The 25,406-nt window shown below is 37.3% G+C and overlaps 1 protein-coding gene across 5 annotated transcripts in view; it reads right to left on the bottom strand.

The window, feature by feature from the left end:
* The window catches only part of LOC127422663 (stromal interaction molecule 1-like), a 62,908-nt gene that overhangs the window by 25,067 nt on the left and 12,435 nt on the right, over positions 1–25,406 (bottom strand). For all 5 annotated transcript variants that reach the window (XM_051666437.1, XM_051666436.1, XM_051666438.1 and 2 more), the window contains 4 exons: positions 19,341–19,471; positions 15,202–15,316; positions 10,499–10,610; positions 10,162–10,277 (listed from right to left, as the gene is read on the bottom strand). In XM_051666437.1, coding sequence (XP_051522397.1) covers positions 10,162–10,277; positions 10,499–10,610; positions 15,202–15,316; positions 19,341–19,388 — 391 coding nt within the window. In that variant the 5' untranslated portion in view covers positions 19,389–19,471. The remainder of the gene's footprint in view (positions 1–10,161; positions 10,278–10,498; positions 10,611–15,201; positions 15,317–19,340; positions 19,472–25,406) is intronic.

Consider the following 25,406-nt stretch of genomic DNA (forward strand, 5'->3'; position numbering starts at 1 on the left):
TTCTGACCCCGGCTGACTCAATGTCTTACTCTTTCTGTACCTGTCCATGATTAAATAAGAGTCTGTGTTGAGAGATGGAAAATAATTCTCTTCACAACTCCTAATGCTTTCGAGAGCACAACAGGCTGTCTTACATGAAAATAGTCGTGCTGATTCAGTTCAACAGCTTTTATAAACAAAGATTTACATAAGCATTAAAAACATAGCAAATACTGGGTAAAACGGTTGACTTTTAATTGTACTGAATTATTTGAATCATTACTTTTCAGTATTAAATAATCAATTTTGGACGTCCTACATCTTGGATAAAAAAAATGTAACCACTGAGCTTGACACATTATGGGATTGCCTACTCTGTGAAGGGTACATGCACTACTTTCTTTGAATTTGTTCAAAAGAAGCATACATAATAACAACTAAGGTGGTGGTGAAGGCAGATACTGATGCTACTAAAACACATTTCTATTTACACAGACATAGAGGCTAAAAGTGTCCAAAATAAATAAAATAACGTATGCAGTTCATTGTGCAACCAAAATCGTTATCGTGTTATGCACCAAATTATATTTAACAACAAACAAGCACAAAATTAACTAAATTAGCTTATTTCGGGACTCTTATTTTGAAATGACAGAGACTTGGCTTTGTTACAATGGTCTTATTTAGGTATTTACCAAATTACCAAAACCACCTTTTATAGTCTATATATTTACCAGATAAAGTATTTTGTGTGTATATATATATCTATCTATCTATATACAAGTATATACACTGATCAGCCACCTGCCTTAATATTGTGTAGGTCAAAACAGCGCCTACCTGCATCTCAGAATAGCATTCTGAGATGCTAGACTTTTCACCACAATTGTACAGAGCGGTTATCTGATTTACTGTAGACTTTGTCAGTTTGAACCAGTCTGGCCATTCTCTGTTGACCTCTCTCATCAACAAGGCATTTCCGTCCACAGAACTGACCCTCACTGGATGTTTTTTGTTTTTGGCACCATTCTGAGTGAATTCTAGAGACTGTTGCGCATGAAAATCCCAGGAGATCAGCAGTTACAGAAGTACTCAAACCAGCCTGTCTGGCACCAACAATCATGCCATGGTTCAAATAACTGAGATCACATTTTTTCCCCCATTCTGATGGTTGATGTGAACATTAACTGAAGCTCCTGACCCGTATCTGAATGATTTTATGCACTGCAGCCACACGATTGGTTGATTAGATAATCACATGGATGATTGTTGGTGCCAGACGGGCTGGTTTGAGTATTTCTGTAGCTGCTGATCTCCTGGGATTTTCACACACAACAGTCTCTAGAATTTACGCAGAATGGTGCCAAAAACAAAAAACATCCCGTGAGTGGCAGTTCTGTGGACGGAAATGCCTTGTTGATGAAAGAGGTCAACCGAAAATGGCCAGACTGGTTCGAAGTACTGAAAGTCTATGGTAACTCAGATAACCACTCTGTACAACTGTGGTGAGAAGAATATAATCTCAGAATGCTATTCTGAGATGCAGGTTGGTGCTGTTTTGGCAGCATGAGGGGGACCTACACAATATTAGGAAGGTGCTTTTGTTGTAATGTTGTGGCTGATCGGTGTATATGTACATATACATGATATATACACATGCAGATGATTCCTAAAGATGTTGCCTAAGTAGGCAGGTCACTAGGTTTTGGAACAGCGCCAGTGTGTCTGGAGCATGTGCACTAACTGCCACCAAAAAGAAAAAAATTATCGGACAAATTATCATTCAAATAATGTTGCAAAGCAGCATGAGCTTTTGAAATCTGTCAGATATGTCAGCTATTTAACAAAGACAAGACTGAGGATATACAGTACGAGCTGTGTTTCTGACTGATCTATTGTCCCAAGGTAGCAGGGGAGCTGAAGCCAGTGTCTGTTGATCGGTAGAATGGTGTCGAGCTGTCACATGCAGACTCCACCTTATCCCCGGTTCCCAGCAGTTTGACCTCTACAGAGTGCACTTACACAATGGGATCTGCCACATACAGACAGTATGCCTTGTTCAGTCTTTCTATGACTCCATTAAGACCTCTAAGAGAACAGTCATAAAGATATGGACACGTTTCAGAAGCAGAAGTTTCTTGAATAGTTCTGTAACTGGTATCGCATGGCAATTGTAATGCCAAGGACATGGGTTTGATTCCCAGGAAACACAAACTCATATAATGTACTTCAAATGCACTGTAAGGGGCAGTTCAGACCAAACGCCTTCTTGCGTTAAAAGCTAGTTGCAGTGCAATGAATGAAACAGAAGGCAGCCATCTCGAGACATGTTTTGTAAAATGTTCAAGATGTTTTTAAAACATGTCCCACATACAGATGTCCCCCCCATATTCATAACAGTGGTTAACTGATATGGGGTATTTCCATGGTTGATTATTAAATTATTACATTTGGTAGCCCCCAATCCTGAATGAGGTTACTTCCTTGATGTAACGCACACTTATCACAATCTAATCAAATTCAGATTGATAAAGTCCTGTCCTACATTTTCTCCTTTCATATCCTTTGTCACCTGGAAATACATCACACAACATAAGTAGCCTAATATGGGTAGCGGACATTTTTTTTCCCTTTTTGAAATAGCTTTCTGTAAAATATGCTCATGAAGCATTAAGAACTGCGCCATGTCAAACACACTAATTCCAGTTTGGCCATAATTTCTAGAGAATAATTTTTCCTTAAAACTAAACTTTAGGCATGTGACCCACACAGTTATTTCAGTTCTGTGTGTTCTGGTGCATGCCATAAATAAAATGACATTACATCATTACTGTAATGGCTGTGACGTGCCACCCGGGCTGATGGATACTGCAGTCAGTGTGAAAAGGACGTGTAGAGGTTCAGCAAACAGACATGCATGACTAAAGAGTGCACGCTTGCACACACTGATCCTGTTTCGAGGTCAAGGCAGATTCTTTAGATAACGCGCTCAGGAATGCATCATTTTTGCATTCTCCAAGGTTGGTGAATAATGACGAATTGCCTGATTTATCTCCCAACCCTGACTTTAGATAATCTGTCTACTGTCAAAAAGAGCCACCCAATCAGACAAAATGTGGCCATTGGATTGATATTTCAAACAAATAATTAGTTCTCTTGTTGCATTGTCTGATCGAGTGTAGGGCTGGGAACCAAGAACCGGTTATTTAGAACCATTTTCGAAAAAATTATCCATAGATTGTACAAAAAATTAATTAAAAAAAGATTTTTTAGTTTTGGTTCAGTAAACGACTCTTGAGCTTGTCGACAAAAATGTCCATTGTCCAATAGTTGTTTGATCTCATTTAACGTAACACGAGATCATATGAAACTCTAATGATAGCGCGAGAGGAGCACTGCAGCTAGCGCCTGAAAGAGGAAGAAAACGTAGCTCACAATCCAGACACACTCTAAACCAAACAGCTTCATATGATGTAGATCGCAAAGTATGAGGGAATTATACAAAAATACAAAATAAGTAAATACAGAAGCACTCTCGTTGTGGAATAAGCGGAGCAAGAGCTGCCGTTCAACTGAAGCAAAACATGAGTGGAGTGTCTTTAAAGGAAACACCCCGGCATTACATCTTTAATGCAGTTATATTTAATGTGTTATAGCTTTATTAAAGTTCAAATAATAAGGAAGCAGGTCATGTAAATAACTACAAACTCCGAAACTGGCATTTCTCTGTGCAGTCAGTGCCTCTTCTATGAGTTGCGAAGTGTCCCGATCTAAGGGGGAGAGATTGAAACTGCATCCGGCTGATGCACTCTCTGTCGCGGGGACGCTTGTCCTCGACCGCGTGCGCTTGCTGCAGCTAGATTATAACGTGATGGCTTGCGACTTATTGAATCATAATATATGTGTTACTGTGCATTTCTTATCGTGAAGAAAATTGGCAATACACAGCTTTTTTAATGAGAGATTGTTTTTTGTGAATTAAAGATGGGTTGAAGTGAACAAAAAAGTCTTTGCCCCATTATACATTGCAACAAAATATGTTTTTGTTTTGGATTGTTTTCTAATATAAATATCAAGAACTCTTTTAAAACAATGTACATTTTCTTTAGGAGCTATACTGCATAAGTAAAAATTGTTATCTGAGAATGTTGAATATAATATTAAAAATACAAATATTTTAAAATATCTAAAAAATCCTTTAAAAAAAAAAATAAATAAATAAATAAAAAAGATGCATTCACCTGAGAAGCAGCATACAAGATATTTAGACTTGCTTTTAGAGAATAGATCTTGAATATAAGTATATTTTGTCTTTACTACACTCGCAGAAGTATAACCAAGTGAAAAAATACACATATACAAAATCTTTTGAAAAATCGACTGAAAAATGTAATTTAAAGGTAATCATTTATAAAAAATAAAAAGAAATATTTATAAACAATTCAAACTAAAAGTGAAAATGTAAAATACAAAAAGCAATAAAAAAAATTTTTTTTAAAGACTATTATAACCCTGACGCTCACACGTTCCGCATTTTGCAGATGCTTTTATCCAAAGCGAGAGACCCTGTAGCTTCCTGTAAACTGGTAGAGCATGACTCAAGTTGGGTTCGGATTCCAGGAAAATTAAACTACATTATGATAAAATATACACTTTGAATGTACTGTTAGTCACTTTGGATAAAATACATTATGCTAAATGCAAAAATATGCAGTAAATGTAATAGTACATTCAAGGTTTTTATCAGTTTTCGTGTTCTATTGGAATCAAACTCAGCTGAGCTACAGGAAGCTTTTAGAAACATTTCTCTTACATTCCTTGGAACTGTGTAAAGGTAAAATGCACCCAATCAAACAAAAGACAGGGAAAGTGACAAAACCACAAACATGTAAAAGCCTCACAAACAGACCTTAGCCTGCCTAACCTGTGCACCAACATTCTGATGCTTACAGTCTGCCCGTATGCGTTTCAGTGCGCCAAAGACGTGTGCTCAGAATACAGAGTAACCCACCGCAACACTCCCAAATCAACCCCCTGAGCATTCACTCTCAGTCTACAGCAGTTCACTCGAGCCTCACAAGGCTTGTGAATGATGTTTAAATGCTCAGAGACAGTATATCGGTTTGTGTCCACTGGTGAGAAATGAGCAGACCTGAGCGTAAGGCTTATGCGGGGGAATGTTGGAATCACAGCAGAGCGGAACAAGCAATGAGAGCATAAGATGTAAAGAAAATCCTCAACTTTCACAAATTAGAGGTGAAAAATTCCAGGCGGCAGCCAATCGCTCTGTCATATGTGTTTCAAAATCTGCTGATATTGCTTGAGTTTCTGGTGGATTGAGAGCTTAAATCACATTTTATATTACTATTATATTTAATTAAGATTTTAAATGCCATTTGCACACTTTCATTGTGGCTAGGCTGTGGCTTGGGTAACAAAATGGTATTCGATATCCTGAACCGGACCGAATCACAGAAACAAATCAAATTTCCCAATTCTGATGCCGTTTTTGCTACTTGCATCAAAATCAGACGCCATTAAAACATCAGAAACAAGAAAAAAAATGAACTAGTCTACTGACATTGCCTTTAGGAAATGTAATGGGCAAATAAAAAGTGCATTAAAATAAGACTGAACGATCTCAATCCTTAAATCCTTAGATCGATCTCTTACTCTATGCGAAACCTTCCACTACAATGAGAGGAAATCACTCGCATTTGCAAACAAGTTCACGCTATGCAACTAAAATGTATATATTTGGCAACTGGCTGGTAAAATGTTTACATTTCACTCACCAGAATTTGTGTAGTATAGTGGAGTACTCAACAGCGAGATCCTTTCACTGCGTGTTGAGAGTAAAAGTTGTTCCGCGTGTCCGAAGATGAGATCCACGCGACCCATTTGTCATTGAACAATGCCTATTTTAATACCCTTTGTGTTGTGTATTATAAGGAACCATGGAATTAGTGGAATTAGTTTTCACTGTTATGCAGATCCAACTTTATATTTCCTCGAAACCCGACAAAATTTCACAACTCTCCAAGTTAGCAGAGTGTATCAATGATATCAAAGATTGGATGGCTAGAAATTTCCTTCTACTCAACTCCAACAAAACAGAGGTTCTAATTATTGGACCAAAAACCTCAAAAAAAAAAACTCAAAAAAAAAAAAACTCTCGTTGGACGTCACATCGTCTTCTACAGCGGAGAACATAGGTGTTATATTTGATAGCAATCTGTCCTTTGAAAAACACATTTCCAATGTTTGTAGAACAGCATTCTTCCATCTCGGAAATACTGCTAAGTTACGACACATGCTCTCTGTTTCTAATGCCGAAAAACTCATTTTTGCGTTCATGACCTCAAGACTAAATTATTGAAATGCATTACTGGGAGGATGTCCTGCAGGTTCAATAAATAAACTTCAGTTAGATCAAAATGCAGCAGCTAGAGTGCTGACTAGAACCAAGAAATATGATCATAGTGTCACTACATTGGCTAGCTGTTAAATTTCATATTCATTTTAAAATACTTCTAACTACTTTCAAAGCTTTGAATGGTCTAGCTCCACAATACTTATGTGACCTTCTATCATGCTATATTCCATCACGTTCACTAAGATTGCAAAATTCTGGCCTGTTAATACTACCAAGAATATCAAAATCCACAAAAGGAGGTATATCCTTTTCCTATTTGGCTACTAAACTATGGAGTAGTCTTCCGAAGATGGTTCGGGACTCAGATACACTCTCTCAGTTTAAGTCTAGACTAAAGACTCATCTTTTCAGCCAGGCATACACCTAATTTATCTATCAGCTCATAATTATGCTGCATTAGTTAGGTCTGCCGGAACCAGAAACACTTCTCATATTCTATAATCCTGTTTTAAAGTGATGGCATCTACTCTAATACTATTCTATTTTTTTCCCTGTCTCAACCTCGGGATAAATATCATGAGGTTACCAGAGCCTGCCAGATCCAGCTCTGGTCCTGCCTGATGTCCGACTCCCACTACTACGTGTTGCTGAGTGATGACGACTATCTGCAGCCTGTGCCAGCCAGATATCGCTTCAGTCTACTACGATGGACTTCACAGAGGATGAACTGATGCCAGCACCAACCGTCAGACATGGGATACTTCACTGGACACTGCCTGAAATTTGGACTCAAGATGGACTCTGCTGGAAATGAATCTACCACAAGCTTACAGTTGAACTGCAGTGCACCTTACTGACCTCTGCTTGCATCACCTTGGTGAAACGATAGAATACACTCTTAAAATGGAATATGTAGATAATAAATTAATTGCAGCCTTCATCAGCCAAATAACAAAAGACAATGCATCTGTTTGCACTTCTGTAGTTAATTAAGAATGTATATTCTAAGAATTTAGTCATTAATCTTACAGATAATATAATATCTTTTTGTTTAAACATTGGCCCTTAACACTAACATAGTTTACTAATTTTAAATCTTGACTTGTACTACACATAAATAACTAATATTGGCATTATATTCATGCTGTTTAGCCAGAGGGGAACTGGCCCCCACAGTGAGCCTGGTTTCCCCCAAAGTTGTTTTTTCCTTTAACCAACATCTTATGAAGTTTTGTGTTCCTTGCCACAGTCGCCTTAAGCTTGCTCACTGGGGGTCTAAATATACATATAAAAATAATTATTTTCTATTATTTAAGGTGCAATTTACAATCATGTCTTTTTTTAAACTGCACTATTATGACTCGAAGACTATATTATAGCTTTTTCTGTTAAAGCATAATTTTCTGTAAAGCTGCTTTGAAATGATGTGTGTTATGAAAAGCGCTATACAAATAAAAATGACGGTCAAAAAAAATAAATAAATAAACATATAATTCTAATCATGCACGGCACAGATGAGAAAAAGTCATCCGAGTTCTCTCTCGTTAACATGCATTCATCTAAATACGCTCTTTACAGAAGAGTGTAATGCTGGTTTTGTTAAAGAGACAGTACCGGTTTTAGCACGTGTTCAACAAATCAATGTAAATACCTGTAAATAGTAAAAATTATGCAATTAAACAATAATCATCTAACAAAAAATAACAAATATAATACCTTATTTATTGATTTAATACATGTATTTGTTCATTTTTAAACAGCTATAATGTGACCAAATGATGGAAAACTAATAAAATACAGTTTGTCAAATTCATATTTTCGTAATGTACCTAGTTAGAAGGTCCCCTGTATAATTAACAGCATTAGCTTGGAGAGAAATTCTTTCATATATAAGCAAAAGGAACATTCTAACCTACATATAGCCATATGAATCAATATTTAATTGAAATGGAATATAAGAGCGTGCTTATGAATCAGAATCGAATCGGGAAATCTGTATCAATACACAGCCCTAATTAAAATCATTGCGATACTCACAATATTGCATTTTATCACGAATACTGTTACACTGCTGACTGCACTAACTTGCTCCAATATGGATTAATTTGTTGCTCTGCCTCCCTTGATAAAAAATGCTCTCATTTGATATCCCTGCATACAAAAGTTAGAATGTCAATGGTGATCCATCCACCATGGCAACACAAAGATGGGCAACAGTAGGGCTGAAACGATTAGTCGACGTTACCAACAATAAAATATTGTTGACAAAAATTTTCATTGTCGAGTAGTTGTTTGATGTCATTTAATGTAACATGAAATCACATTAAACTCAAAAGATGGCATGCGAGAGCAGCACTGCAGTTCCTGCCTGACTGAGGAGAGGAAGAATTACAGTCCAGATGCACTCCAAACTTTTGAAACAGCTTCAGGTGATGTATGAGGGAATTATAATGCAAAAACACAAAATACAGAAGCACTCTCGTTGTGGAATAAGCGGAGCCGGAGCTCTTTAAAGGAAACACCCTTAACATCTTACATTTTAAATGCAGTTATATTTAATGCACTATAGCTTTATTAAAGTTCAAATAATACGGAAATAAATTTCTCTTTGTGGTCTATGTGGATTGTTCACTGATTTTGCACCGATATGACTATGCAAAGGTACTCAGAAGGCTGCTTTCTTAAATATTTTTATCAAAGAATATTTGACATTATCATTATAAATTGTCAATAAATTCTAGAAATAAACACTGAGAAAATAAATAAATAAAAATACAATAAATAGCTAAATAAACATCAGTACTGTTTAGTATAAGTCAATTGCTGACCATTAAAATAAAGAATAAAAATAAAATAAAAAGTTAAATAAACATCAGTAATGTGTTTAGTATCAGTCAAATGCTGACCATTAAAAGAAAGAATAAATACAAATAAAATAAATAGCTAAATAAACATCAGTACTGTATGTTTAGTTTCAGTCCAATGCCGATCATTAAAATAAAGAATAATATCAGCCGACCGATATATTGGTCTGGCACTACTTGATAACAACAGTTAATTTTTTAATAAAAAGTGTTTTTTACCCTTTAATTCAGTGAATGTCATTTAGAGGTATTTTTAAAAGATGATTTTGTCCTCTATTGTTAGTAAGCACGTTTAATACAACCTTTTAAGTCGGGGCACAGGCTAAATAATCGGTTAAGAGCTAATGATTAATCGTTGCAATAATCGCAGAATAGTCTAATAATCATTCTAATAATCAGATTAATCGATTATCAAAATAATCGTTAGTTGCAGCCCTAGGCAACAGAGACAAAAGTTCCAGTCCAAATCCAACAGCTGGTCATTTTCTCATACATCAAACTTTAATCTGAGGAAACACCATGTTAGCTTTTCTACTACTCCTCCTTTACACTTCCATTAAAGAACAACACATGCTGGTAAGTTCACTGTAAGTCTGAAAAAGTAGATAAGCAGGTTCTACTGAGTTTATATGCATGCCTCAGTCATCATACTTTCTGATATAAACTAGACTAATCACAGAAAGTGACTGAATCATGATTACATTATTTAATTGAATTCTTGAACCACATATGCCCAACAGCCAACAATTTTCTAAATTATTAACCTGACATAGGATCCAACCCTCCTGTTGAGAACTACTGAACTAAACTACATCAGTAAAACAAACAGATCTAAGAAAAGGTTTAAACATTAAAATTGACAGAATATGGGTAGCTCAGTTCCTACGACATCCCATCAACTTTACAAGGTTCTTTGCTGTAATTGAGGAAACTGTCACTCACTCATAGGAGCTCCAAACAGAACCGTGTCCAGAGCCTTGAGCTGTAGTTTCTGAACATGACTCCTGTCCAGAATCTTCAGGACTGTCTGTGTCAGAGTGCTGTTCTTCACAGCCAAACTACAAGAGAAAACATTATTAAAACCTGAGTGCAGCAGATGGGTGCTGAGTAAGAGGCCAGAACTTCTTAATTTGATTGCCAAAGATTAACAAAAAAATTATTTATATCTCACATTTCAGAGCTAAAGAAACATTTAACCATTACAAGCAGGTCTTTAAAGACTGCTGTCTGCTTCCTCCTTTAAACGACTAGTCGTCCTGTTAATTGGCCTGTTGCTCACCGGGGCATGGATGTACCGTTGAAATTCATCCTGCGGAAGGCTTCTACATATTGTGGCAATTCGACGTAGCCGATAAGCCAATCCACGACTTCATCCACTGTCCAGTTATACACTAGGAAAACAGAAATAAACACAGGGCTATATTAGGGCCAACTTTATAAACACTTGATCATGCATACAAATTTATTTACTGCAAAATCAGCAATCTAATTTCAACAAGTTAGTAAATGCGCTGTAATAAAATGGTTGACCAAAGGTGGGTGGTTTTGCTTTAAACGCCTGAGTAACCTAATGGAGTTTAATAAGAACCGTAACCGTTAAAACAGATTTTTAATAAAAACAAAACATTACATCAGAGGCCTGCTGGGAATAGCACTGTGTGAATAAGAGGGTGAATCTCACAAAACCTGTTAAGAACATGTCCAGGGAATTTCACGCCAAAATCAAAAGTGAACAAATTATAAATTATACTTTAATTAAAAGAAGATAGAGTCAATTAAGGGCAATTAAGTTTTTTTTCTTTTTTTTTTTCCCTCAATTGTGACATTTTCATTACCATTAAACATATTTCCCTCTACATTCTCTTTACTGTAATACAAACTGATTCTCGTTACTATAATGTGAAAAAAATAAAGATATATTATATATATTGTAACATATTTATGCAGCATGGTAGTATTAGGAACACTTCATAATAAGGTTCTATTTGTTAATGCATAAGTGAATGCATAACGTATCATGAACCAACAATTAACAATATATTTTTACAGCATTTATTAATCTTTATTAATATTAATTTATAAATATACAATTGTTTACTGTTACTTCATAATGCATGAACTATTGTTAACATATACAATTTTAATAAAAAAAATTGTTGAAATTAAGATCAACCAAGATTAATAAGCACTAAAAAAGAATTGCTTATTGCTACTTTATAACTATGTAGTTAACTAATAATAACGAATACAAACTTTTTTGTACAGTGTTACCATAGTATTTGTTGTACTGCCTTAAATTTATGCTGATTTTAATAAAATAAAAAAAATCATAATTGCATAACAGTATTTGTACTGTATTTTTTCCAAAAATGATAGAATAACAGTGATAAGATTCACCACTGAGGACAACTGAAATTACAAAAACTAAAAACTGAAACGTCCAAACGCATTATGGTAATGAGAATGAGAAGAAAATGTGCTTATTTGCTATGAAAAAAAAAAAAAAGACAAAATTACAATTACATTTTTTTTTTTTAAATCCTAAAAATAATGGCCAATTTTCTTCATACAAAAATGTAACTTTTTTGTTTACGTTTCTTTTTATTTTAATGGTCAAATTTGACCTGGACCTATTTTCGCAAGATAGAGTGTCAATGTCTGATTCTAAAGGTACTTCTCTAAATTAATCAATAGCAAGAGACTAATTGATCATTGAGCATTAAGGACGATCTTATATGACATTTGGTCACTTTAGAATCTTATGTGATTCTAATTAAATGAATGCACAAAGCAGAATGACAGCTGCATTATAAAGATCGAGAACAGACATGTGGAGTATAAATATTACAGCATTATAAATAACAGGGAGTAATTGACTGCCATGCCACCTTCCAAAAGAGACAGACGCTGCTAGTTCTCAATGAAAACAGTGTATGGGTAGATCTCTCTTGCCTAACCGGACCCTGGCATAGAGTCAGGTGAAACATGCTCCATGTGTGTGTGAACGTGCGTTTTAATATGCTGGAACAAATTGTTTTTTACAGCCTTGGCTCTTCAGCTGTACTTTGAGGAAGAGCTGCAATGCAGGATAAAGATATGTTTTTTTTCTTACACTAGTATTACGAGCATGAATACAAAGTTGGGCCAAAAACTGTATAAAAAAATAAAAATACAAATAAACGTAATGTAATGTTTACTTTATTGGTTTTATTGTACATCACTCAAATAAACAACTGTTGTTTTTAAATGTGCTATAGATATAAATGTGACTGACTGTCTTGATTGAAAAATTCTTCAAGGCTACATGCCATTGTTGTCATTTCATTTGTTAATGCTTATATTTTTAATTAAAAGTGTTTTCAATAGCATTTTAGTTTTTGATGTCGTATTGCAAATGGCAAATGGTATCAAGAATCAAGATTATGTCTGGATGCCACTTTTACTAATGCCCCATTCATGGCTGTGCGTTTATGAGCAGGAAGCAGCAGTGCGTTCTGGTAAGGATCTGGAGTTTATCTGGATTTGAAGAAGGTGCTGAAAGCAGATGATGTGGCTCTAAAAGTGTTCACACTCACTCTGTTAAGAGGCCTTTTTGAAATCCCTGTTATCACTAAACAACACATGCCCTAAAAAAGTACCATGTGATTTGTGTCAGTACCATCAAATGATTTTGATTTATACTATAGTACTAAATCATTACCATATTCAAATATCATGGTATCTACATTGTACTCCAAGGTACTTAAAAGAATATCATGGTATTATCATGGTTCCATGTTCAAAAAACGTGTATTGCCATGGTACTTCTGTTTGATAATCTCATCTAATATAAAACACATTTTTTATTTGTTTATTAATTATTTCCTCTCTTTTTAAGGGCAAGTTAATCATGTTGTGGCCATTTTGCTGTAAACCAGTGTAAAGATGCTGTTAAAGGGATAGTTCACCAACAAATTAAAATTCTCTCATCATTTACTCACCCTCAAGTAAATTAGAGAATTTTCCTTTTTTGATGAACTACAGTTGAAGTCAGAAGTTTACCTTAGCCAAATCCATTTAAACTCAGTTTTTCACAATTCCTGACATTTAATCATAGAAAAATTCCCTGTCTTAGGTCAGTTAGGATCACTACTTTATTTTAAGAATGTGAAATGTCAGGATAATAGCAGAGAGAATGATTTATTTCAGTTTTTATTTCTTTCATCACATTCCCAGCAGGTCAGAAGTTTACATACAGTTTGTTAGTATTTGGTAGCATTGCCTTTAAATTGTTTAACTTGGGTCAAACATTTTGGGTGGCCTTCCACAAGCTTCTCACAATAAGTTGCTGGAATTTTGGCCCATTCCTCCAGACAGAACTGGTGTAACTGAGTCAGGTTTGTAGGCCTCCTTGCTCGCACACACTTTTTCAGTTCTGCCCACAAATTGTCTATCAGATTGAGGTCAGGGCTTTGTGATGGCCACTCCAATACCTTGACTTTGTTGTCCTTAAGCCATTTTGCCACAACTTTGGAGGTATGCCTGGGGTCATTGTCCATTTGGGAGACCCATTTGCGACCGAGCTTTAACTTCTTGGCTGATGTCTTGAGATGTTGCTTCAATATATCCACATAATCTTCCTTCCTCATGATGCCATCTATTTTGTGAAGTGCACCAGTCCCTTCTGCAGCAAAGCACCCCCACAACTTGATGTTGCCATGGTTGGGATGGTGTTCTTAGGCTTGCAAGTCTCACCCTTTTTCCTCCAAATATTATGATGGTCATTGTGGCCAAACAGTAACATTTTTGTTTCATCAGACCAGAGGAAATTTATCCAAAAAGTAAGATCTTTGTCCCCATGTGCACTTGCAAAATGTAGTAGGTTTTAGAGCACTGGCTTCTTCCTTGCTGAGCAGCCTTTCAGGTTATGTCGATATAGGACTCATTTTACTGTGGATATAGATACTTGTCTACCTGTTTCCTCCAGCATCTTCACAAGGTCCTTTGCTGTTGTTCTGGGATTGATTCGCACTTTTCGCACCAGCTACACTCATCTCTGGGAGACAGATTGTGTCTCCTTCCTGAGCAGTATGATGGCTGCGTGGTCCTATGGTGTTTATACATGCGTACTATTGTTTGTAGAGATGAACGTGGTACCTTCAGGTATTTGGAAATTAACCAGACTTGTGGAGGTCCAAAATGTTTATTCTGAGGTCTTGGCTGATTCCTTTTGATTTTCCCATAATATCAAGCAAAGAGGCACTGTGTATGAAGGTAGGCCTTAAAATACATCCACAGGTACACCTCCAATTCAGTACACCTTGTATGAGAAGCTAATTGGCTAATTGCCTAAAGGCTTGACATAATTTTCTGGAATTTTCAAAGCTGCTTAAAGGCACAGTTAACTTAGTGTATGTAAACTTCTGACCCACTGGAATTGTGATATAGTCAATTAAAAGTGAAACAATTTGTCTGTAAACAATTGTTGGAAAAGTGTCATGCACAAGTAGTTGTCTTAAACGACTTGCCAAAACTATAGTTTGCTAATATTAAATCTGTGGAGTGGTTAAAAAATGAGTTTTAATGACATCAACCTAAGTATATGTAAACTTCTGACTTCAACTGGATTACCATTTAAAATGGTCTGAATCTCTAAAATGATTACCAAAAACACACCATGCATTGGTGTGCTATACAATTAAAGACTAGGACATGACCAACATGGTCAAGGTACGGAAGCAACCATAAGTCATTGAATATGGAATGCTAGTTTTTCTGCAGTATGTGGTCCAGTAAACTTTAAAGAGATTAACAGTCAGATATGCATAAAACTACATTAACCAAAGAAATACATAAACGTAACATTAAAAAGGAGCCAAAAAAGGTGCCAAGTCAGCAAAAACAGCTTTGTAAGCACCCGCTTCTGAAATAGCAAAGGTCACCATTGTCAAAACAGACTATGAAATGCAGCTTTTTATGTCATTATAGAAAAGGTGTACCCACCTTCCGAAATCTTCCAGGCATTCCACAGGTCCTCCACACTGATGAACTGGTCGTCGCCGTGGAAACTGTTGTGCTTGGCTTTGGGGTCATGGTAATTGAGGTCCTCTCTTAAAAACTATTGGACAAAAAAGAAAAACAAAAATTAATCTAATGTAATTAGCAGCTCAAGGATATGTGTGCATGCAACCAAAGACCTTGTGTATAGGTCTTATTAGCTTGTGAAGAGATGATGATCACAGACTAGTGAAGGTGTTAACAGGTCTTTCAGTCTTTCTGTAAAAAAGACCTTGAGATAGAGTTGTGTAAAAGATTTTCCATCTAGTTATTATATAGAATTTGAATAGTTCACCCAAAAATGAAAGTTCTGCCATCATTTACTCACCCCCATGTCGTTTCAATCTTGTAAACATTTATTTTTTCTCATAGTGACCACAGCTGTCAAGCTCCAAAAAAAAAACACCAGGTTAAAGCACCTTAAAAGTAGTCCATAAGACTTACAATATTCAAAGTCTTATGAAGCCATACAATAGCTTTATGTAAGAAACAGAAGTAAATTTTGGTTACATAAATTGTGCTTTCATTGTTTGTTAGTTTTTTGCCCTTTTTGGAGCTTGGCAGACATGGACACAATGACCTTTACACTCAAAAAACAACAGCATATGACTTTAAAAACGACTTCTTTTTCATTATTGGGTGAACTATTCCTTTAACAAAGACTTGATAAGGATGAGAATGAATTTCAAAAGGAAGCAATAAACACAACTATTTTTGAATGTAAAAAAGCTGTTTCACCTCAAATGTTTGTTTGACCTCTGTGAGCAAATGACCAGAAGCTAATTCAATGACAATAAACTGTTCACCCCAGAGAACGTCCAACAGAGAGACGATTAAATCAATGGACAAAGTTCATCTTATACTTGGATTTAGCTATATTTTTTAATTATTCTGGGTCTATTAATAGTGTTGAGTGCTTTTGAACATCAAGTGGGCAAAGGCCCTGTTTGCTCAGACACAGCAGATGGTAAAAATGATTACACAACAAAACACAACAAAAGGTTAGAGAACAGTTCATGGAATTTTTAAGACAGTAAAGAGCTTCAAACTGTGGTTAAACTACAACCACTGCAAGAGATTTGTCACAAGTTTGTAAATTTTAGGCTGAAACCATTGACACCTGCTTTTCCTGTAAAGTTAAACTGAAAAGAATACCCTCAGGTTTTATTGCTATTAAAACAATAGGAATGGACGATATGAACAAAATCTTCTCTCATGGTAGCTATATTCGAGACAGTATGCTATCAAAGTTTTCATTTTGAGATTTGGCTCAAGAACAGAGCCAACAAACAATTTCAGGAACCGAAGATGTGGCTGCCATCGTGTATGATTAGCCATTATGCTGCCAAGGAGAGGTTGCATGCAGCAGGACAGCACGCCTACACAACATATCGCTAAACTGAAAGGAAGCCAGAAATGGAAAGGCTCTGCTCTGCTGCGTATGGTTCTAAAACAATATGCAACATGCACCAATGAGTCAGGTGACTGTGGGTTTCCCTGGGCAAAGAGCCAATGGATCAAATCAAATCAAATCACATTTATTGTCACACAACTATATACAAGTGCAATAGTGTGTGAAATTCTTGGGTGCAGTTCCGATGGTTTAAAGAAGCATTAAGGATTTGTGGTTATATCATAAAATTTCTTACAAAGGCACAATAAAAATTATATTCACAGTTGCTAAAGAATTAATTGCTGAGATTCGTCTTCCATTAAGGTTTTGTGTTTGCAATATTCTTTTTGTAATGTTGCACAAAGCTAGCTGTTGTTCATTGGGTTTCACCAGAATGTATCTAGTTCTTGGCCGTTGGAACTGGGAACCATTCTTGAGAGCCGAACGATGCCGTAACTGATTACATTGCTATATAACCTCTCAACAATCATGTTGCTTCCCAATAATGGTTTAGGAGTCTTGAGTACAAATGAGACATATGACAATTCTAAATAAAATTATTTTGGATTCTGCAACTTGACATTCTTTCAGTTGTCATTTTCAGTGTTGATAGCTGCATTGAGTGTAATGGAACCAATGTAGTATTGAGCAAACTAGTTTCATTTTGCATCAGTCTTGCCAGACCGAGCTGTTGTTGTGAAAACTTGGTGACAACATTATCTTGTAGGGCTGGGTAAAAAAATATAGATTGACCAATTAATCGTGATCTTTATTTGAACAATTCTTTTATAAATTCTTAAATTCCCAAGAACATTCTTTTACTTTAACTTTAAAGTTTAAAGTTGTGTTGATTACTATTAGTGTTAAATAAATAGCAATTGAACTGCATAGTTTGTGACCTGTTGTTAATTTCAAAAATTCTTAAATGTACCAAGTTAGAAGCTTCCCTGTATATTTTACAGCAATTGATTAGAGATCATTTATTTAATGTGTGCGCAAAATTGATTATAACGGTGAATCAGAATCAAATCGGGAAATCGGTTTCGATAACCAGTCCTATTATTCCACCCCCCAGCCACTGACATAATCAGTTCCTGGTTCATGACCAGAATATTTTAAGGGCCGGTGTGGAGCCAACTTTTCTGGCCCAGAACAACAGGTTCCAGATTGGGACCAGCACCCAGCCAGTGGAAAAGGGGCTAGAGTGGTAGCAGCTAAGCTAAAGTCAACATAGGCTTTTGGAAACATATCTTCTGCAGTAACTGATAACAGGTAGTGAAACCTATGCTTTAAGTTTGTTTTATTATGGTCTGTGAAGGCCCCATTGGAAATAGAGCTAAACCTGTGACGATGTGGTTGATAACAGCTGACAAGTAAAATGTGCTCTTTTTTCAAAGCCGTACTTCATATGCTGTTGCATATTTTGACCTTTTGTCCAACACTGTAAAATGCCTAGAGTTGCATTACCTCGGCTCAGTGCCTATAGGGCAAAGATCTGACAAATTACCTAAACTTGTGTAGATGACGTGCACAAGTTTAGATATTGACCTGTAATAGCCCAAAGATCTATGATCTGCTTTTCTTTACATCACCATAAGTGGATTATTTAGAAACAGGTTAAACAGGTTCTGTAAGACACCTACACATGGGTCTAAACTAGCATGCATACCCTCTGCAGACCACCTAACTGAAAATATCAGAGAAAAAGGGCTTCTTGTTTTCTGCAGCAATGTTTCCGGTATCTTACACTGCAGCAGCTTAAACCAGTCTAAGGTGTTTTGCTGGTCGTAACTGGTTAAAGCTGGCTTAGCTGGTCTCCCAGTATAGCTAACGTGGTGTTAAACTAATCCAGTTGGTCTCCCAACCTGTACAGCTCGCAAATGCCCAAAATCCCTCTAAAATCAGCAAAGAAAGACCAGTCTAACCAGCTTGGCAAGGTTTAGGCTTGTTAAAACTGGGGTGGGGGGGTTCAGCAGGGATCCCAAAGAGCACATGATTAGGTAAAACCAACAATGACACACATTTCTCCACTGCCACATAGACTGATAAAATCCGTGTACTTAAGCTTAAGCTGCCCAGACCAATGGAAAGAGCATTAAAAAGAATGAATGAGCCAAATCTCATTATTTATAGCCATCCTTATTGGATAAGGACCCTAGAAGGTAAAAGGATACAGTGAACTTGCGATCTATAATCTTGAACACTCAACAGGGTCAATGACTTTAGAGACTGTAAAATGAAGAGTGGAACCTTAAAAATATTATTTTTTGCACCACATTGGGAAAATAAAAAGCCCTTTAAAAAAAAAAAAAAAGGGTATGCTAGCTTTCTGTCTGAATTGGTCTCCGAGGCTGGTCTGGTTTGCTGGTTTTGGTCACTTGACAGCTGATCGGGCTGAACGACCAATTGGCCGACCAGCTAAACACCAGCTTAGTCAAGATGGGAGATCAGCTTAAACCATCTGAAAAAAATAAGGCTATCTATCGGCATGTTATTCATTTACATTAAGACATGAGTCTATCTGACATGAGCATTAAGTCCATGAGAAAAATTAATCAACTGTTTAAGCAGCTACTCAAAAGTTTGGGATTAGAAGAGGACAAAAGTTAATCAACTGCCTAATTAACCAAACGTTAGCCACTTAGAAGCAGCTTAATAGCAGGTTAGAAACTAGAAAAGAAAAATCACATACCCCATCAGTCTCCGCAACATCCACATTTCCATTGGCGTCATCGTCCATTTGCTTGTGAATGCTGCGGATGGCCTCAAAACTGAGGATGCCGTTCTCATCTTGGCATAGGGGTTTGTCAATGCGGCAAAGCTCTGCAGGAAAGAGACAGACACAGTGAGTTACTAAAACAAAATCAGTCTTCAAACCAGCCAAATTCTTACTCAAGTTCACAACGATCCTTGTGGGTTTCGAACCTCAGATTCCAGGCCAAATCTTTCATTACTAGACCATCATAATCGACTAGAGGTTAATTTATGAAGTATTAGTCCAGCATATTCAAAATTCCTGACCCACATCACAGAAGGATTCAATGAAAGAGTGCTGCCACTTTGGAAATAAAGGGAAGACAGTGACCCAATACAGCCTGTTGCTTTAGTGATTACTGCTTTGGTTGTCCGAGGCCACATAGCATTCTTTAATGAGAACATCAAGAGCTAATGAAAACCGTCTGCAGCAATAGGACCACGTCTAATTTCAAATTTCCAATGTCCTTCTAAAGGGACTCCTCAAAATCCCACTCTGCCTGTGGAGGTTTCCAGCGCAAACTATGAGAGGGGCTAAATACAGGACAGGAGGTGGTATTAACTAAAACTAGCTGACAACTATTTTTAGACAGCAAATCTGTACAGCTGTTGTTTTACCACAGAAAAGGTTATGAAGGCTAGGAATGCTCTGGTTTGTACTTTTTCTTTTCTAGGCAGAGAGAAACATAAGTAGGGTCATTCTATGAAACAGGTTGACTTTACAGGGTTGGTAACAGAATTGGAACAGGGTTGACTGTAAGGGCCGAAACATATTCTATGCAAGTACATGAGCGCAGACACATCTTGCAAAGCAAACTCGATTGCACGCATTGCAATTCATAACACAACTTTGTGTTGCATTCTCAAAGTTGCCGCAAAAGGTGCTATAGTGAGCTTATTGAGCTCTGTCTGCTTCTACGGTGAGTTTTCTCTTTCAACTCACCTACTGTCATGGCAGAGCAACAGTTTGAAGAGAATATTGCTGAGTAAGTTAAAGTCAATATATTTATAGCACAATAACACATCAGTTGAATTGCACAGACGTTTGAAGGCAAATCCATTGCTCCCTTGAGGTTTGTTCCAGCCATAGTAATGCAAGAACGCACGTTAAAGGTATAGTTCACCCAAAAATTAAAATTTGCTTATAATTTACTCACCCTCAGGCCATCCAAGATGTATCGGAGTTTCTTTCTTCATCAAAACAGAATTTAAGATTTTTAGGATTTCATTTCACCCCCTTTAAACAACGCAAGTGAATGTACTCCATTTTTGACGGTCCAAAATGCATATTTAAGGTGCATCAAAATAATCCACACGACTCCAGTCGACAAATCTTCTTCCGAACTCAAACGATTGATTATTTTTTTAAACAAAACAATACTAATATACTTTTTAACTACAAATGTTTGCTTCCATACATCTCTGTGACGGCACTTCCTGCCTCCTCCTCCACGTGACGCGTGACCTTACCAACGAGCTTACATCATCCCTCTCATGAGCGCCCGTCACAGAAATGTATGGAAGCAAACATTTGTAGTTAAAAAGTATATTAGTATTGTTTTGTTTCTAAAAATAATAAATCGTTTGGGTTCAGAAGAACTTTATTTGTCTACTGGAGTCGTGTGGATTATTTTGATGCACCCTAAATATGCATTTTGGACCGTCAAAAAATGGAGTACATTCACTTGCATTGTTTAAAGGAGGAGGCCTGAAATGAAATCCTAAAAATCTTAAATTCTGTTTTGATGAAGAAAGAAACTCAGATACATCTTGGATGGCCTGAAGGCGAGTAAATAATCAGCAAATTTTCATTTTTGGGTGAACTATTCCTTTAAGCATATTCAGCCGGACTGCGCATTGGCAATGCGGTGGCCAAGCGCTCGCATCTTTGTTCATGTACTTGCGTAGAGTATGTTTCAGCCTTAAAGGAATAGTTCACCCAAATTTGAAAATTTGCCAAAACAGGAACAGACACGTCAAGCATAAATCAACGAGAGTTGGCACAAACTGTGACCTCTAAAAAATTGTAAGTCTCACTGGCGGGAAAAATTATTGCAAGATGCTACCATTTAGTCGCAGTCTGGAGCCCTTTATTTCAACTACCTTTGCCAAAAAAGTTATCAGAGTAAAAGGCTTTCCGCTAGAAGAAGTATCATGTCGGGTCTCCTGCTTCTCTGTTGTGTATGTGTACGCACTCGCGAACAGCCTCTGATGGGCTGCTATATGATGACGTCACTGTGAATACGTGCGTGTATATGATGGGGTCCCTTTCGCTTCATACAGGTGTCCCTATAACTGCACACAGTATAAGCGCACAACTGACTGGTGCTGGCAAGTTTTACGTTAGTAAAAAATGGCAACAGCTATTCATTGGTCAAGTAATTTTATACACATATTTATACAGTATGAGGGACACAAATGGCACACATTTTGTAGAATGACCCGGTAGTTTATGTGAACATTCACAAGTGGGATCCTTCTCAAATCAGAGCGTGGGTGCTAAAGAAAGTTATGTGGGCAGTGATTTTATTTATATATATTATATATATATATATATATATACATATATATATATATATATATATATATATATATATATATATATGTATATATATATACACACACATTATGCTTGTTTGTGTGCATGTACGGGTTTTACACTGCAACGTAAATCAATTGAGTAAATCTTAGTTTAATGTTCTGTCAACTCAAAAGCACCTGTCAAAGAGACCCACAAAAAGCAACAAATAGACCTTAGCATATGTCTGTTCATAACAAGGGACGTCATTTAGAAGCCAAAGATCCTTCTCTTACAGCACTGCAAGAGCTGAAACAGAAGTCTTAAGGATATTCTTATCTTGTGAATCTAAGTGACCCTTAGGGGTTGGTAGTTATTTGGGGATGGGGGTGGGGAGGCAATTCAAACAGATTTGAACAAAATCATATCTAGTTTCTGAAATGTATCTGTTACCATACAGAATGAACTATGACCTTTGAGGACATACACCCTCTAATGAAGCAGGCTGAAGAATGCAAAACAAATTGAGCAAGCCCAAAGCTACTTCCAAAGAAATTGTGATATTGTATCTTATACAGCTACTAAAATAAACAAATGGACCTGAAATTTGAGTTGAATTTGCTTCATTACAAGAAGAAAGAGACCACAGTGTGATACAAAATAGAGAAAATTGGTTGCTTAGGATAACAGTCATTTATCTAGTTTAGTTGTAATTATGGAAAGGATAATGTACAGTCAGCCGGGATCGGGACTTGTATCATCCTAAATGTGGTTATATTTTGCGATACTGACTGGCTGACTGCACATTATCCCACTTAATACACGGCTAAATACAAAATAAATAAATGAAAGTCTCTGCAGAAGAAAAAGATGTCAGAGTGCTATGCGAAACATAGAAATAGCATGGTGTCCAAGAGTGATTTTCAATAGTCATTATACAAAAAATATTTGACTAAAAAATGCAGCCTCCAGTGGCTGAAGCTGGAAGAGTTGTTGAACATCTGGGCATGTGCGCAAGTAGGTATAGATGCAGGCCGGAGATCTCCAAATGGGGGCGAAATTTCCAGAAGAGGGCGGGGTCACTCCAAAAGGGGGTTGCGCCAACTCCAAAACGGGGCGTCACTTCCACACACGGTTGAGGTTAGGGAAAGGGTTAGGTGCTCCCTATATCTTCAATGGCTGTTTGGAGCTCCCACTCCTTTTTGGAGCTCTGTCTGCAGCTAAACTCAGCAAAAAAAGAAACGCCCCTTTTTCAGGACACTGTATATTAAAGATAATTTTGTAAAAATCCAAATAACTTTACAGATCTTTATAGTAAAGGGTTTAAACAATGTTTTCCATGTTTGTTCAATGAACCATAAACAATTAATGAACATGCAACTGTGAAACAGTCGTTTGGTAGGCAATTAAGGTGACAGTTATAAAAACTTAGGACACTAAAGAGACTGTTCTACTGACTCTGAAAAACACCAAAAGAAAGATGCCCAGGGTCCCTGCTCATCTGCGTGAACGTGCCTTAGGCATGCTGCATGGAGGAATGAGCACTGCAGATGTGGCCAGGGCAATAAATTGCAATGTCCATACTGTGAGACGCTACAGGGAGACAGGAAGGACAGCTGATCATCCTCGCAGTGGCAGACCACATGTAACAACACCTGCACAGGATCAGTACATCCGAATATCACACCTGCGGGACAGGTGCAGGTTGGCAACAACAAATGCCCGAGTTGCACCAGGAACGCACAATCCCTCCATCAGTGCTCAGACTGTCCGCAATAGGCTGAGAGATACTGGACTGAGGACTTGTAGGCCTGTTGTAAGGCAGGTCCTTACCAGAAATCACCGGCAACAACGTCGCCTATGGGAACAAACCCACCTTTGCTGGACCAGACAGGACTGGCAAAAAGTGCTCTTCACTGACGAGTCGCGGTTTTGTCTCACCAGGGGTGATGGTCGGACTCGCATTTATCGTCGAAGGAATAAGCGTTACACCGAGGCCTGTACTCTGGAGCGGGATCGATTTGGAGGTGGAGGGTCCATCATGTGTCACAGCATCATCAGACTGAGCTTGTTATCACTGCAGGCAATCTCAATGCTGTGCGTTACAGGGAAGACATCCTCCTCCCTCATGTGGTACCCTTCCTGCAGGCTCATTCTAACATGACCCTCCAGCATGATAATGCCACCAGCCACACTGCTCGTTCTGTGCATGATTTCCTGCATGACAGGAATGTCAGTGTTCTGCCATGGCCAGCGAAGAGCCCGGATCTCAATCCCATTGAGCACGTCTGGGACCTGTTGGATCGAAGGGCTAGGGCCATTCCCCCCAGAAATATCCGGGAACTTGCAAGTGCCTTGGTGGAAGAGTGGGATAACATCTCAGAGCAAGAACTGGCAAATCTGGTGCAGTCCATGAGGAGGAGATGCACTGCAGTACTTAATGCAGCTGGTGGCCACACCAGATACTGACTGTTACTTTGGATTTTGACCCCCACTTTGTTCAGGGACACATTATTCCATTTCTGTTAGTCACATGTCTGTGAAACTTGTTCAGTTTATGTCTTAGTTGTTGAATCTTTTTATGTTCATACAAATATTTACACGTTACGTTTGCTGAAAATAAAAGCAGTTCAAAGTGAGAGGACGTTTCTTTTTTTGCTGAGTTTATATGCTTCTCCACGTGTGAGCTCCAGTTTCTAGCTGAAATCTCCACAGAGTGGCGCCAAAAGACAGTCGTTTTTGTTGCAAATGGTGTAATACAGTCAACAGAAATGCCTATTTTATTTACCATATGCCCTAACCCAAACTCCAAACCCAAATCTGACCGTCAGTGGAGTACAAATGTAATCTTGGGGGGAAAACGCAACCTCTGAATCACCATTGATTATGTGTGCGTCACAATAAGCTTCCCTAATTCAACAGTCAGGGCACTGGTCAGGGAATCAGCTATTTCTAGGGTTGTTCCAATCACAAAACTGTTCCAATTCAATGAAAACGTTCCAATGCTGAAATGTTCACTCCCTGAAAAAATCCCAGAATGCACCATAAAAACCTGGGAACATAATGGCTCACTTGTTTCCTTACCGGAAATGTTGTCATGTCTTCTGAAGTCTCTCAAGTCATTACATGATGAGCTCAAGTGTATGTCAAAGCCTTATTTTCTCTTTAAATGAGAATTACCTTTCATCCATTATGTTCAAGAAAGGGACATATTAGAGTTGTTAGAAAAAGATTAAATATACAATCGTTTGTATATTTTTTTATCTTTCAAAATAACACTGTACGTTTTACTATCTATAAAGAAAATGCACGAAAGTGTCATTTATACACAGATGTTGCTGATTAATACCAGCAGCGTTTAAAAGCATGACCTCGTTATCGTTTCGCAGGTAATAAGTCATAAGTGTCTCAATGCTTTGTAGATCAACACCCTTGCCAGTGTTCATGAAATACTGATTCATGCCATAAGCAGCTAGGGAGCGAGAT

The sequence above is a fragment of the Myxocyprinus asiaticus genome, chromosome 31, assembly GCF_019703515.2.
Source record: "Myxocyprinus asiaticus isolate MX2 ecotype Aquarium Trade chromosome 31, UBuf_Myxa_2, whole genome shotgun sequence".
Classification (NCBI taxonomy): domain Eukaryota; kingdom Metazoa; phylum Chordata; class Actinopteri; order Cypriniformes; family Catostomidae; genus Myxocyprinus; species Myxocyprinus asiaticus.